The sequence below is a fragment of the Aspergillus vadensis genome (genome assembly GCF_003184925.1).
Source record: "Aspergillus vadensis CBS 113365 unplaced genomic scaffold BO88scaffold_30, whole genome shotgun sequence".
In the NCBI taxonomy this organism is placed as follows: Eukaryota; Fungi; Ascomycota; class Eurotiomycetes; order Eurotiales; family Aspergillaceae; genus Aspergillus; species Aspergillus vadensis.
Window position 1 is genome coordinate 440,086 of NW_020292068.1, and position 14,268 is coordinate 454,353.

The following is a 14,268-nucleotide window of genomic DNA, read 5'->3' on the forward strand; positions in this document are numbered from 1 at the left end:
CAGTGCTAGAAATAGAATAATATTAATTATCTTTTTTCTATTTTAGTAAAATAGAAATATTTAAAATATTTTTTTAAGTTTCTATATCTGTTCTTTTTTTTTATTTTATATTTATTAGAGAACAGGGGCCCTACAGTTCATAAGATTTATAATATTTATAATAATCTATTTAATTATCTTGATCAGTTTATTAATTAACTGATATAGAAGTAGGTATCCTGGAAGTAAGAGATTTTTCAAGATTTAGAAAAGATATATAAAAAGCTTTAAAAATATTATAGCTATATTTATAGATCTGAAAACTATATTTATATAATTATAACTATTCTTGATCCCATATTAAAGCTTGAAAAATTCAAGAAAAATGCCTGGCTAGATAATAATATTAATTAGTATTAACAGTATTAAGCTGTCTTTGAAAAAGTATTTAATTATTATTATCAGTAGAATTCTATTATTAATATATTATTTACAGTCTTTAATATATTCTCAGGCTTGGATAAGGTCTTTTATAATATTTTAAAATATTAGAAACTCTTATATTTTAATAAGACTTTTAAAAAACTTAAGATTTATTTTAATATTAAAAATATATTAGAAATAATCTTCTAGAAGTTGAATATATTAAAATATATTAAAACTTTTATAAAAATTACAGGGTATACTGATATCCTTGTCTACTAGAAATTATACTGTAATCAGTTTTCTATTTTTTATTATATAGCTAGGGACTTTCTAACAGTTGTAACTAATAATATTAATATTAAATATTTATTTAATAATTCTTGGGATATTTGCTATTACTGCTGGAGCTGTTTATTTTCAGAGACTATTAAGATATTTATATTTTAGATATATACTGATTATTTTATTATAAATAAAAAGTATTAGAATATATTTAATGATTTTAATCCTAATATTATATTTACAGTTAATGATAAAGAGGATAAGGAGCTAATAGTAATATTATATATTAATAATTATAAAAATATAGATAATCTTGATAATAATTTAAAGAATAAATTATTAAAGAATCTATCTTTATCTCAGATTATTAATATTATATATATCTAGATATAAATAGATACTTGAATTATAAGATTTCTCTGCTATCATGACCACAGACCTGGATAATATAAAGAATAGAATAAATAATAATTATTTTAAAATTATTAGTATTTTAGTCTAAGTATATAATTACTGTTTATTACCTGGGATTTTTTATAAAAGCTTAATATAGAATCTATTTAATTATTTATATTAATATTCACTAGCCAACAACACAAACTAAGTATTAATAGATAATATAGAACTACTTAGAATACTATATTTTAAAATATATTACTAGTAGTAAAATACTACTGTAAAGAATCTATAAAAATTATTAATTAATTTATAATTATTAATTTATCTGCTATACCTGATCTTTCTAATCTGAGATTAAGGATAGTTAATAACTATTTCTTAATCTTAATCTGATCTTAACTGTACAGTTAAAGTGAACTTTATACCTTAACCTGACTGCCGGTTAACAGTCAGGTTACGGTTAAGGTATAACAGTCAGGTATAGCCACTCTATTTGCTGGTCTGTTATAATTATAGAATAAGAATATTAAGTAAACCTGTTAAATTTAAATTAAGTTTAAACTTGAAAAATTCTAAGGAGGGATTTATAATATATTAATAAATAAAAAATCAAGATTAAGTAATCAAGATAATTCAGTATCAGATTTAATATTAATAAAAAGTTCAGATTATTTATATAATCTACAGAGATATCATATAACTGGGATTATTTAATATTAGAAATAGATATATCATGTATTTAAGCTTATCCTGAGTCTGGATTTCTCTGAAACTATCTAAGCTGTTTTTCCTGCTCCGGTCTGACACCGTCGCACTAATTTCTGACCCCCTCGCAGCTGTATCCCCTCGGCCACATACCACTGTACCATGTCCGACCACAACAGGCTTTTCAAAGAGCCTCGACATTTTGAAATGGGCTCTAACTTGACATTCAACAAGCCTCCAGCCAGCATCTACGTGCTCAGTAGCACGACACATTCCCTGAAGCTCAGTGGAGTAAGTCTTCGGTAAAGAGTACTCTGATAAGTTCACGCTGGGATCGGACCCGGAAGACACGCTGGGGAGACCCAATCGGGCCTGTACCAGCATAGAACATCCATATCGGGCCTCTTCAGATAGACATGCCATTGTGAGAGTACCCAGAAGCAAACAGGAACTTTCTTATTTAGGATCTCTTGTTGATCAGGAGCAACTAGCCGATATCGTCAGGCGGCCATAACTTGGTTACGTGCCAGAAGGTAAGCTTTCCAGTGAGAGGTTTGTGATAAAAACCGCGACAGATATAATTTATCGCCAACGTAATCAAAGAATGTCCTACATTTCAGTAAAATTGGAATAGTTGCGTACGCCGAGACCGTAGAATACGTCCTGGTGTATATGCTATCTTGGTTGCGAACCAGTAGGAACTGATTGTATCTGAGCCCGGCCTCATCAGGGAATGGCATTCGCATTGCGCGCATTCTAAAAGACAGATATTATGGCGACCCATAGGAACTTACAAGCCCAGCTGTGCCGAGGAAACAAAATGACTACCACCCGCACACCGGTAGCCTGTAGCCTGTGGGATCCAACAATATCCCACAGGACAGACACCCATTTCCCGCAGTTTCCTCTGAGCTTCTTCCTCCTTCTTCTTTCGTTCCTCGATCTCAACCATTTACCTAACAAACTTCCTTACAAGCTCTTCATATTGACGTCGTTCGTCATCGTCTGGTATCTCTGCATTATTATCCAGTTTCTTTCGCAAAGCCTTTTCCTCATTAATGATCTCCGCATCGTGCTTAATTTGTGCGTCGTGGTGTTTTCGATCAGCTTGCAGTTGGTACCAAACCTCGTTAGATACCCCTGGATCGCGAGGCCCATTCAGGTCGGCCTCTGTTGGAGGTGCTTCATCTGAGACAGTGTCTGGTGGTGTCAACGGGTTATCTTGTTGTTTTGCCCAGGAAGCAGCTGTGAAGGAGGGTGCCGCGTGGGATGGTCCAGCCATCGCTGGCATGGCAGCGAGGGAAGTCGGCAGATTCGGGACGGTTGTCGTCGCCCGCAGCTGGCACTCCTGAATTGTGGACTGGAGAACCGCATTGACCATTTCTTCAGTGATCACCAGCTGTGTCTGGCCTTCTAAAGGAGACAAAAAGACTCTCCTAATAATAGTGTCTGAGATGGTTTTTACATCCCGACCGTTCCCCCAGCCAGGAAGAGTAGATAGGCATTCAAAGGATGCTAAGATGCACGCGTGAAACTGGTTATCAGGCTGCCGAATAACAGATTAATTTACTTGGTAAACCTGTCCAAGACTGTCCCGCAGGAATATCTAACATTAAGAGAGAGTTAAGTTCTTGAATGTGACTGTCTCTGAGAAATAACTGGTAAGGCCGGGGTTTAATGCCATAAGATGATTAATGTCCTTGTCATACCCAGCCAGGATAATAATCAGTTTTTTAAAGAATTTCTCCTTTATTAAATAATCTACCAGCTGGTCCATGGCCTCTTTTCTAAATATGCTGTCTGCGAGCTGGTACGCCTCGTTGATGAAGAGAATACAACCCAGTCCCTTTTCAAGAAGTCTCTCGGTTTTTGGGCCGGTCTGGCCTATATATTATACAATAAAATCGGACGATGAGCACTCTACTACTTCGGGGGCCCCGAGAATCCCCATGTTATAAAAGACATGTCCCATACGGCGTGTAGTTGATATCTTGCCAGATCCTAGATATCTGTCAGTTCACACAGACCTCCGCCAGTACCATGACTGTATAAGTGCATACCTGGGGGGCCACAAAACAGGAAATTAAAAAAAATCTTTTCCCAAGTATCTAATCTGATTTTTTTCATGTTCCTAGCCACATATTAATAGCCTTTAAACTGTATAATAAGTTTCTCACAACCCACAACGCCTTGAAAGAGTTTCTAACAGTTAGTGACTGTATTCTATTCTCAGTCAAAATCAGGATTGAAATTCTGTGGCTCTAGAATATCAATGTTCCTAGTCTCTCGCGCGGATAGTCGCTGCTGGTGGCGTAGTTTAGCCTTGTTAAGAAGAATATCTACCTCGCCAGCATTACTGAAATTTGGTCTGTTTCGGGCACGACTAAGACATTAGTAAATAACTGATTTTGCCTCTGTAGTCGCGCGAAAACCAAGTTAGTTAAGCTTGAGATTCAGTATATCTTGGAGATTATTATCAGTAAAATCCTCGAAGTCAAATACAGCACTCATAGGGAAACGTCGCGAGAGACTATTATTTATTATCTAGAACATTCTTTCCATCGCATCCCTGTATTCCAGAAGCAGGACACAGTAATTATTACCAGGGACGTTTTATACTTCTACAACTAAAGTATCAATGACCGCCGTCTTGAATATATCCGGATTAGTACCCCCATCTGAAGATAAGGACATACCCCCTAGTATGTACACTTTGTCAATAACTAGAACCTTACTAAGAGTGGAGGCCAAGATGCCCTTTATAGTGGCCTCTGAGCCCCCAATGACATTGCCAATGAAGTCAGATAGGTTTTTAACAATGACTAACAGAGAGACAAGTATCAGCAAACGGGATTCAATAGCTATAAATAAACAAGCAGCGGGTGGAAAATTACCTTCTCTGTTTAAAAGATATCTTATCTCAGCTAGGAGCTTTCCATACAGTTTTACAACTGTAGTCTTGCCAGTGTCTGGATTCCTAACAAAGATCTTATTAAGTAAGAACTCCATCATGGGCTTCTCCTCCAGCTCGCGTTGGTAGTTAAAGGAAACTATATCAAATAAGGCTTGGACCAATTACTTCACCTGACAGAGACCTATTAATATACACAGATTATCCCAAGTGACATTCTTCTTAAGTACTGTACACGGATCCGGACCGAGAAGATCCTCCTTTGTAAGAAGCAGGTCATCAGTAGACTTTTTCAATCTTTATTCTCACTATAGTCGCTTGGCCTGACACTCTATAATACATACAAAGGCATTGTAGACGCTACAAGCGTTTCCGAACCCCTCACAACCGCGGCCGCGACCGACACGCCGTGTGACAATGCACATGTACAGTCCATCCGGCCCATCCTTCACCCGCATTCATCCCTTATATTTCTTGCTCATGTAATGATGGAGGATTGTACGCAGTTCCTCATCTGAATAATCCTGGAACTACAGTTCAATAGAGAACCTGCTTAGAATACCAGGATTATAGACAAAGAAGCTCTCTATATTCTTATTATATTTAACAAGAATGAATATGACCTTGCCTATCAAATTCTCTATTTCTATTAACAGGAAATCAAGAACCGAGCTACCCCCTGCATTATTGTCAGAGATTAACTAATAAGCCTTATCTATAAACAAAGCTCCTCCACCTTTTGATTTTATTTTATTGAGATATTTTTGGCACCCGGCAATACCGGCATTGGCGAGTTTCAAACCCAATATTTTAATGAAGTAGCTTCCCGGGATAACCCCAACAGACCCAAGGAATTCGGCATATAGACGCGCCACAGTAGTTTTACCTAGAGGGAACAGTCAGTGGTTGGAAAAATTGGGCAAAGATATTACACGAACCTGTTCCTGGGTTACCAAGGAGAGCTGCCCCGAACCACTCGTCAGACAGACTTACCCCCTGCCGAACGACCACATCCACCTTAGCCTTGATGGCAAGAAGGCTGTCCTTGACGCTTTCAAGTCCAATCATATCTATCAGTATATTTAAAACTATGTTTAACTAGCCTTCTTCTATCTTCTGCCTTTCCCACTCATCTCATGCAGCCGACTTGAGAGTGACTGTTTTGGGCTCACTGTTATCATTACTAATACTACCAGCTGATTCCTTCACCGCAGCTGACCGGGAGGTAGTAAAGCGACTTGCGACCGTAGTCAGGCTCTTAAGCTCCTTTTACTTTTGAGTAAGAGTTTCTTGATAATCTCGGACCTTCTACTCATTAGTCAGGCATTCCCGCTGCATTTCAATTTTGTACTGAATCTCCGCAAGCTGCTTTGCATGTTCAAGCTAGATATTACATCACTTCTCCTCCAGCTTGGCATCTTTAATTATTCTCTGCTCTGCCTCAATCGCCTCCCCGTGACAGATAGGGCAGACCCGCTCTCCTTGGGAGCATTCCCAGTAGTAATTGTGGTTTTTAAGACAGGCTTTGTACATAATCATTGTGCATTTCATTCTCTTGTGATCCAGAGCGCGGTGGCACCGTCAAATACATAAATGAAGACTACATGGGAGTAAGATTAAGCTATAATTCCCGTTTAAGTAAACCATGGAATTAATATATTTATATAAAACACTGACATACCAAGGATCCAAATATCCTCCATCAGGACATTCCTTCTCAAATGTTTCTGGAGACTGGACAACAATCATACAATCTGGATAAGTTTCACATTTGAGGGGAACACCATTATATACCTGACCATGGGCCTGAAACATCTCTAGCAGAGACTTCTACATAGACTGTCCTTTCCGGCTTACTAGAAATATACTCGCGTTCCCAATCATCACCAGGGCATTTCTTACTCGGGAAAGTAGAACATTAATATATTCCAGAACAACCATAAAACTAATATCCCCGGCCTTATTATTATATATCAGACTCATAATAATAATATTCTTCTCTTCACCCTGGTAATTATCTGCCTGGGTTACCATCTATCGCGGAATTTAGAAGATTGGCGCGCTTACCTATAATTAATATATAAATCAGATCTCTAGTCACCTTCATACTCCCCGGCAACCGAAGACCGGCCTGTATGAGGTCGTTCGCATCCAGATCATTCAGTATCAGATTATTTATTTTACTCAGCTCCGTCCGCAGCAAAAATAGCTAGCCTAAATATAGTATCAAAATTATAATGTCCTCTGTACCATACCCTTACTACCCCAGGTACTTGACAACCTTCAACATCATCTCTACCTCAAATAGATTCTGCTTACTAGTCTTCAAAGTTAGATCTTTTCTTTCAGCATATTCATAGAGTTCACGCTCCAGATGGCAATAGTTTATGAATATGACATCAGTTTAGAATCCACAGAATAGTAGTTGCTTACACGTCTTCTCCGAATCCTGCAAGTCCGGATATATCAGATACCGGACAAGTCAGGATATCTCCGGGCGCATACAGTGCTGTATAATAAGGGAATTGTATAGATAGCCCTTAGAGATAAGTTATTTAAAGAAGAAACAGTTAAGATCCAGTCTATTACCTTTTTTAATAAATAAGTTATAATTATTAATCTTCAAACACAATTGCTTGTAGTCTCCGATTAACACCAACTGCTGCATATCTATAATCATAGCTGTCAGAATATGATTTTCCAGGATCTCCCCGGCCTCCTCCACAATGACGACGTCGGGTTTAGCGACCTGCAAAGCTGGTGCATATTAAGCGGCTGTATTTATTATGCAGGCTATAATTTACTTATTTTCAAGAACAGCGCAATGTTACTTGTAATAAAAATATTTATCTAGATTCTTAGAAAGAACATTACATCTCCTGACAAGCTTAACTAATTTAGTAGATTTCTTAAAAAATATATTTCTCTACCAAGTCTCCATCAACTCCCGGCGCCTGGAAAATGCCATTGTCCAGATATAAGCATGCTGAGGACTGATAAAATTGTGAAGAATATCCAAATCCCGCCCATGTTACTATGCATCCCAGAGATAGTATTTTCTAATATTTTTATCTTATTTTCTGATATATTACATACCAGTCGGCTCCTTGGGAACAGTAAATACGTCAAAGAACATGCTGTTCTCAGAAAACTCTAAGTATTCAAGCATATTATCTTTAGAAATAGAGTCACGGCTGTACTTTATAGAATAAGATTATAATTCCTTTACTACTTCTTCTAGTTCCTCCCTTTTCTGGCTCATGAAAGACCATAAATCAACACCCAACATGTCTTGAGACTACTCAAACAGCCCCAGCTTCTTTGTACGCGGTGTAGATTTGGAACCAAGCCGTACCATAAACATGGTTAGGATGCCAATATCCAGAAGGTCCTTAAAGAACTGATCCAGTGCATGGTTCATATAACAAATAATTAGGAGGGTCTTACTTATTTCATCATACAAAATCTTAGTAATCAGGGCACCGAGAAATGACTTTCCTGTTCCTGTAATGGCATTTATTAGCCTTCAACATAACAGTTCAGAGAGCGGGTATAGATTCACCAGGTAGTCCTTAGATTATATTTATGCTTTGCTGCAAACCGTCTAAGAGAGATTAAAGCTGTGATTTATCCAGGGATATGCTCTTCATGGTATGGATAATTCAATGAAGTGACTGACCCTTGCTGTTTTGTATCTGTTCAACAATAGTCTCAAGATTTTCATCCAACGTCAGCCGCTCCGGTGAGGGAGCTGGCGCAAGCAGTATATTTAATAATGGATATTCTATCACTGATTGCAATCGCAGGAGAATTGGCTCATATGCAAAAATAGGAGTATTGATAACCAGGAATACAAACTTAAGTCCTATCTTAGTATATGTGAGAACGCGGTAGAGGGCGGCATCACCAGACATGCTCAATATAATTATTGGGACGTCATCTGTGAGATCTGACAACTTATAATCTAAAGAAGCAAACCTGATAATCTTTATCTTATCCAGCAAGCATCCAAAGATCTAGTACTTCAGGAAGTTAGGAGTATTACTCAGTAATTATTTATATTCAGCCTGGGGCAGGTGGGATAATCAGAAGATGCTTTTTATATATTTAAATTAAATACTACAGACCCTTCAACAGTTCTCCTCCTCACCACAGCTGACACCAGTGAGCTGGAGACCATAAATAATCAAAACCAATCTTCACCTCTTTCTCTGACTATGAGTAAGCTAAAGATCACTTCTCAGTTCTGCTAGCATGTCTTCTCTCAACAGGCGAAACTGGTTATTATAATGAGCAACCGATTATTCATCTACTGAAACCTGGTAGATGTTATCCATACGCTGATAGAAGGGCCTCTTCGTCGAAGCGATCTCATCTAGGATTAGCAGGATAGAGATATCACAAAAGCACTTAAAGTCATTGTTATATCTGTCACCAAGCCAGAAGTCATCCTTCCCATCTATCCTAGTTCTGAGGGTCTTCAGGATGCCATTAATATGATAGCCGATAGTACGAACCTCTAGGGAGGATGAAACGAGAAATATTCAGGCCTACAAAATTTGCTGGGCAGTAACAATGATTTCACTGGGACAGCCCTGGGTACTGATTATGTTAAGGAGTAATTATGCAAAGCCTTGATCAGCCTGATCACTAAGCCTTTTCTGGCTGTGAAGCTGAACAAAGGCATTCCAGAATATAAGTGGTTTGATGATACTGGAGACAATTTAACAGAGAAATTGTCCACTCCCAAAATCCTCAATTGATGGGTGCTGTATGTAAATGAGGAATAGGACCACAGAATTGTTGATAAACTCCGGTGATAAATCCAGACAGAAGCTCTTCTGAAGCAAATTACTCAGAGCAGGAGAAGCAAGCACTCTTTTAATATAGTATAAATGGTTATCTTGACCATAAAGAGCTTCTAGTAGTAGTTTAGCATTATCTAATTTTATCACCTGTCTCTTGCCCTTCTCAAGGAGCACTAAGTGCTTGGAGAGCCTATCGGAGTGTGTTGCTATTGGGAAAGGGGAAGCCAATATGACTGATCGCAGAGAAGGGAAAGTGTGATCATTGAGGGTAGATGAGTCAAGAGCAGAGGAGAGATAGCTAAACCCCGCCAGAACCCCGCCTGCAAGGGAGAAAGGGAGATAAGCCAATGTAGGGTGAATGACGAGGCTGACATGTGAATGGTCGCACAATTGACCGGGGTGCGATCGCAGGCCATGCTTTGGTACCCGGCGAGAGCAATCCTCAATCTCGACTATGCCCAACCCCACCTGGTATCATTGGTAAAAGATCAATTCAAACAACCTTGAGACTCTATTAATAACAGTGAATATTATTATGTGGAGGGCTCCATCAGGTCTTTATCTACCCAAGCCTCATGGTGCTCGGCGAGGCTGGTCGGGTGCCAGACAGCCTGGGAATAGACAAGACTCAGTTGCTGAATCTCCAGTGCCTCCATATAGTCCTCTACTGTTGGAGATTGATAATACCAAACTCAAAAGATCCAAGGAATGCCCCCAAATTATATCCTGCAAGTATGTCAGTTTGTACACATGGCTAGGCTGAGCCACGCTATTGATTCTGGTACCCGGTATATTTCCCACCTGCCATCGGCAGCCACTGGAGTAATAATAATAACAGAAATTATTCTGCAAGGCGAACCGCCTATCTAGAGCCCTGTAACTGAAGGCTGCCAGCTAAAACCGGATCGGGGGGAGTACTTTCACGATCCTAATACAGCCAGGTATCCTTCTTATCCGTAGCAGGCTTCATTTGAGGCAATCAGAAGGCAGAGTCCGGACTACAATATCACCAATATCAATATAGTAACCTGCTCCAGTACTTTCGGAAACCTCGTCCGGTTCGCTCGAGGCATGGACAAAGACTTCAGGTTCATAATAGAAACGGCTGGAGATAGCATATACTTTATCCGAAGGAAGAATTCGCCCAACGATCTGATCCTAAATGTCCATGGCTACGGACATATATTCCTTGATGAAAATACAACATGGGGACCGGGACTTGCTGGTTCTGAATTATACCAGCAAATAATCAAGTATACCTTTGGAGGCCTAGACCTTCTCCTTCGATTTGAATCAGATAGTTATATTCCAAAGCAGTCCCCGGAGATGTCATCCAGTAACCTACATGCAAGCAGGGGCATCTTGACTGGGGATATAGACTCTGATATTAATAGCTTGATAGCAAGGCTTCAAGAAGACCACAGTCCTGATCCTGTTAAAGATCCTGGAAAACTTACAATTCAGGAAGCTGGGCGACGGGTCGACCAGCGCGATATCATTAATATTAAAACTCGGTCAATGGTTGACTTCAAGACAAAGGCCATCAAAAAAAAAATTAATATAACCGACCTGACCCCTCATCTGTGGGTATCCCAGATCCCGATCCTTATCATAGCCTATCACAACCGCGGACTGTTCGAGGAGATCCGGGTACAGGACATGCGAGATAAAATTATTCAGTGGAAACAAGAAAATGAAGAAATGCTGAGACGGGCGGCTTGGCTGCTCCACGAGCTGGTACATTATACAAAAAGTTCAATAACTAGGCTGGAAGTCTGTCGATCTGGTGCAGGCCCTATCCAAATACAACAAGTCACAGGTGATAGTCCTATGGCTCTAGCGCCGGAAATGAAAGCAAAGTTGACAGGAAGAGTCAGTCCGGACGTATCCAACCACAGATGCATTTCATCGCGTGGCGATAACTTTTCTGACCGACGGCTTGGCTTCGATAGTTCAGATCCGGAGTCTGAGTCTGATGCGAGGGACTAGACTGCCTGGCCAGTGCACGGTGATTTTCGTTATCTTTGTCCCTTTTCCCACTGCAACGTCCTGCTTCATGTCCGGTAAACATACAATTCAATGGTTTGTAATTGGAACTAGCACACAATGTGAAATAATGTGAAATACAGTAGAGAAGAAATCTTTTTCTAGGCATCGTGTAATAAGGACTGGCGACGTGAAGATACTCATGGTTATAGATAATGAAGCTCATAGAGGCTGGCAGGTGGATATAACAGCTGACAATACTATGATCAATACTAGTAGTAGCTCTATCAGACCTTCCTTCATCGCGCATGAATTACCCCTCGTAATATATATTTTTAAAATAATGCTTAAGCCTCAAAGTAACTGTACTATCCTGGCTATCCCCTGAGGAAAGAAGCGTAGAGCTATCGAAAATGAAGCTAGTATCACTTCACGGTTGTAGTGTAGAGCTATAATTACCTAATAGATTTGACCCGCACTGTCCTGCTAGAGTACTTGCACTATGAGGCGGTCACCAAAACAAGTGGTCTGACAACTACATTGTATTACTGCCCGGTAGCCGGTTATAAATCAACACTTGGGATCAAACGGATAAAGCTAAGCGCTGGCAGAGAATGATTTTAGCTTATATCCGGAAGGGTGAAGGCATTAGGGGATGCACGGACCGCAACTCCACGTGAGGCTAAGCAATGTTCAATGGTTGAATGTATATAATTTAGTAAAGTTTGAATCGTGACATAGTAGATCACAATGGCTGGACTTTCGTGGACGGTCATTGCCAACATAGCCTGTATCAGCCTGATAAGGGCATCTACTCAGTATAGGTCACTCCTACTATATTGATTGGCACTCTGGCCGCATATATTTAACTCTGTCAAAATACCCAAAACAGCGACATGAAGATTAGGCAACTGATGGAATAAGCAGCCAAGGAAAGCAATGATAATCTAAAAAAAGGATACATACTAATGGTGGTAAGCCTGATTTAAAGCAGCGCTGACTGAGTGTCGGTAGTAGTGAAGGAATATAGTACTCAAATATGAAAAGGATGCGGTTCTAGTTCCCACTACATAAATCACGTTTGCTCGATGCGAACTTTAGCTTGGGAGGCCGGCAGAGTTCCTTTCAAGACCCCTCTACTACGTATAAATGCCAGCCGTTGCAACCAATCCCCATCCGATGGCGGAAGACAATCATCGGCTGGAAGACGGGCATTTTGTCCAAAACTGCCTGTATCCAAGGATGGTCCCGGTTGAGTGTATATTTGGATCGAAAGTAGTCGTAAGTCTCCTCATCATCTTGCCAGTCGTAGCCAGGGTAGGGCGGAAGGAACAGCACGTCACGATCCGGAACGCTTACCGGGGCTCCGGCCTTGGCCTCTTCAGCCATCCGGTAGAATACATTCCAGACCCAGCGACGGTCAATGTATTCCTTCCACCGCGCGAGTCGGTCACGCAGTGGCTGGTGATCATCTTCCAGAAGCGCGAAGAACTCTGCGGCGGCCGCCTGCTGGATCTCTCGGGTCCATAGTGTTTTCGGAGTGACAGGAACAGTAGTGTTGCAGGTGGTGATGCCAGTGGGGTTTTGCGTCTGCCAGAGCTGATGATAACGGTGCAGGGTGTCTGAGTCATAGGGATCGACGTAGCGCACAGGGTCCAGCTCGAATTCCCCGAACAACCCGGACTGCAGCGCCTCAGCGTCGTCCTTGAAGTCAAAACTGACAGTCCGTATTAGAACCAACCAGTGGTCTCGCATTGCATACTTGTCCAGTGCGGCAACGCGAACGTTGCCGGCGAAGAAGGGTTCGTCGAATTCCTGCCGGAGGTGTCGGTCAGTGATGGAGATCGGGTTGTGTACTGCTTTCCGAGTCACCGCGCAAAAATATGAGATTGCGTTGTCCTCTACGTTCCAGAGATCGTATGCGCCCAGGTCTCCTTCGTCCCAGTTAAAGTGCAGAATATCGATTCCCGGTCGGAAGACAACGTGCTCGTATGCGGCGGGATAGTACGGGCGCGGGATCTCGGCGTCCGCCTCAGGGTTGTAATATTCTCGAAGAACCAGCAGGCGTGACTCCTGGCACACAGCTGCAAGGGCCGGAAGTCGGAGGTGATAGCGATGATGGACCCCACAAAATCCACGGCAGGGTTCATTGTCACAGATCGGACGATCAAACTCTACTATCTGAGGGCCCGGGAGGCATAATCGCCAGATTGCATCTCGTATTTCCCAAGGCAGCTGTGGGAAGAAGAAGAACGACTTCATCGAGCCAGCAGAGGTGAACGATGTTGACGCTTCTGTGCCGAGGAATCTGTTCCCTCTACTCAATTTTCTGAGCGGGAGAGGAGAAGGGAGGAGGAGTGGATGGGAGAAAAGTTGGAAGTCCAAATCTAAATAAGACTATTTATTTTAGTTATTCGACTAATTTTTATCTACCAGCCTGCCAGGATTAGAACTAGAATCCTAATGAAAATTTAAAAATCATTCCAACTTATAATAAATAATGAATATAAATTTGGATTCTCTATTATTTAAATACAAATCAGATATACAGTATATATATTAAATATATAAAATGAAAATTATTAAAATAAATTTATTTTTGTAAGTATACGGCCTAGTCTAGACTCTCTATATATATATACCCATGACAAAACGCTGATACACTTAGACAAAGTATTGGGTCCTCGCTACAGAGCTAAATTCATATTCGAGGACTGGTCGTATAGCCAAGGAGCCTTGATGTAACTACCAGGGCTTAGACATATACATACA

The 14,268-nt window shown here is 40.4% G+C and overlaps 5 protein-coding genes across 5 annotated transcripts; 1 reads left to right on the forward strand and 4 right to left on the reverse strand.

Moving 5' to 3' along the window:
• Window positions 1-2,291: 2,291 nt before the first annotated feature.
• BO88DRAFT_419466 (uncharacterized protein) lies at window positions 2,292-3,172 on the reverse strand (the record flags this gene model as incomplete). The annotated part of the gene is made up of 3 exons (XM_025708392.1): window positions 2,292-2,547; window positions 2,586-2,734; window positions 2,765-3,172. 3 exons carry the CDS (start codon window positions 3,170-3,172, stop codon window positions 2,292-2,294), a joined length of 813 nt encoding a protein of 270 aa, XP_025558359.1.
• Window positions 3,173-4,404: 1,232 nt separating this feature from the next.
• On the reverse strand, window positions 4,405-5,160 carry BO88DRAFT_429616 (uncharacterized protein; the record flags this gene model as incomplete). Its single annotated transcript, XM_025709171.1, has 4 exons — window positions 4,405-4,613; window positions 4,641-4,856; window positions 4,881-4,999; window positions 5,033-5,160. 4 exons carry the CDS (start codon window positions 5,158-5,160, stop codon window positions 4,405-4,407), a joined length of 672 nt encoding a protein of 223 aa, XP_025558360.1.
• Window positions 5,161-5,403: 243 nt separating this feature from the next.
• BO88DRAFT_419467 (uncharacterized protein) lies at window positions 5,404-5,770 on the reverse strand (the record flags this gene model as incomplete). Its single annotated transcript, XM_025708393.1, has 2 exons — window positions 5,404-5,588; window positions 5,641-5,770. The coding sequence occupies 2 exons, from the start codon at window positions 5,768-5,770 to the stop codon at window positions 5,404-5,406; spliced, it is 315 nt and encodes a 104-aa protein (XP_025558361.1).
• Window positions 5,771-10,045: 4,275 nt separating this feature from the next.
• Window positions 10,046-11,499, forward strand: BO88DRAFT_429617 (geranylgeranyl pyrophosphate synthetase; the record flags this gene model as incomplete). Its single annotated transcript, XM_025709172.1, has 3 exons — window positions 10,046-10,246; window positions 10,381-10,466; window positions 10,494-11,499. The coding sequence occupies 3 exons, from the start codon at window positions 10,046-10,048 to the stop codon at window positions 11,497-11,499; spliced, it is 1,293 nt and encodes a 430-aa protein (XP_025558362.1).
• A 1,122-nt stretch (window positions 11,500-12,621) lies between these two features.
• Window positions 12,622-13,827, reverse strand: BO88DRAFT_474374 (2EXR domain-containing protein; the record flags this gene model as incomplete). Its single annotated transcript, XM_025711817.1, has 1 exon — window positions 12,622-13,827. Exon 1 carries the CDS (start codon window positions 13,756-13,758, stop codon window positions 12,622-12,624), a length of 1,137 nt encoding a protein of 378 aa, XP_025558363.1. The 5' UTR covers window positions 13,759-13,827.
• Window positions 13,828-14,268: the final 441 nt, after the last annotated feature.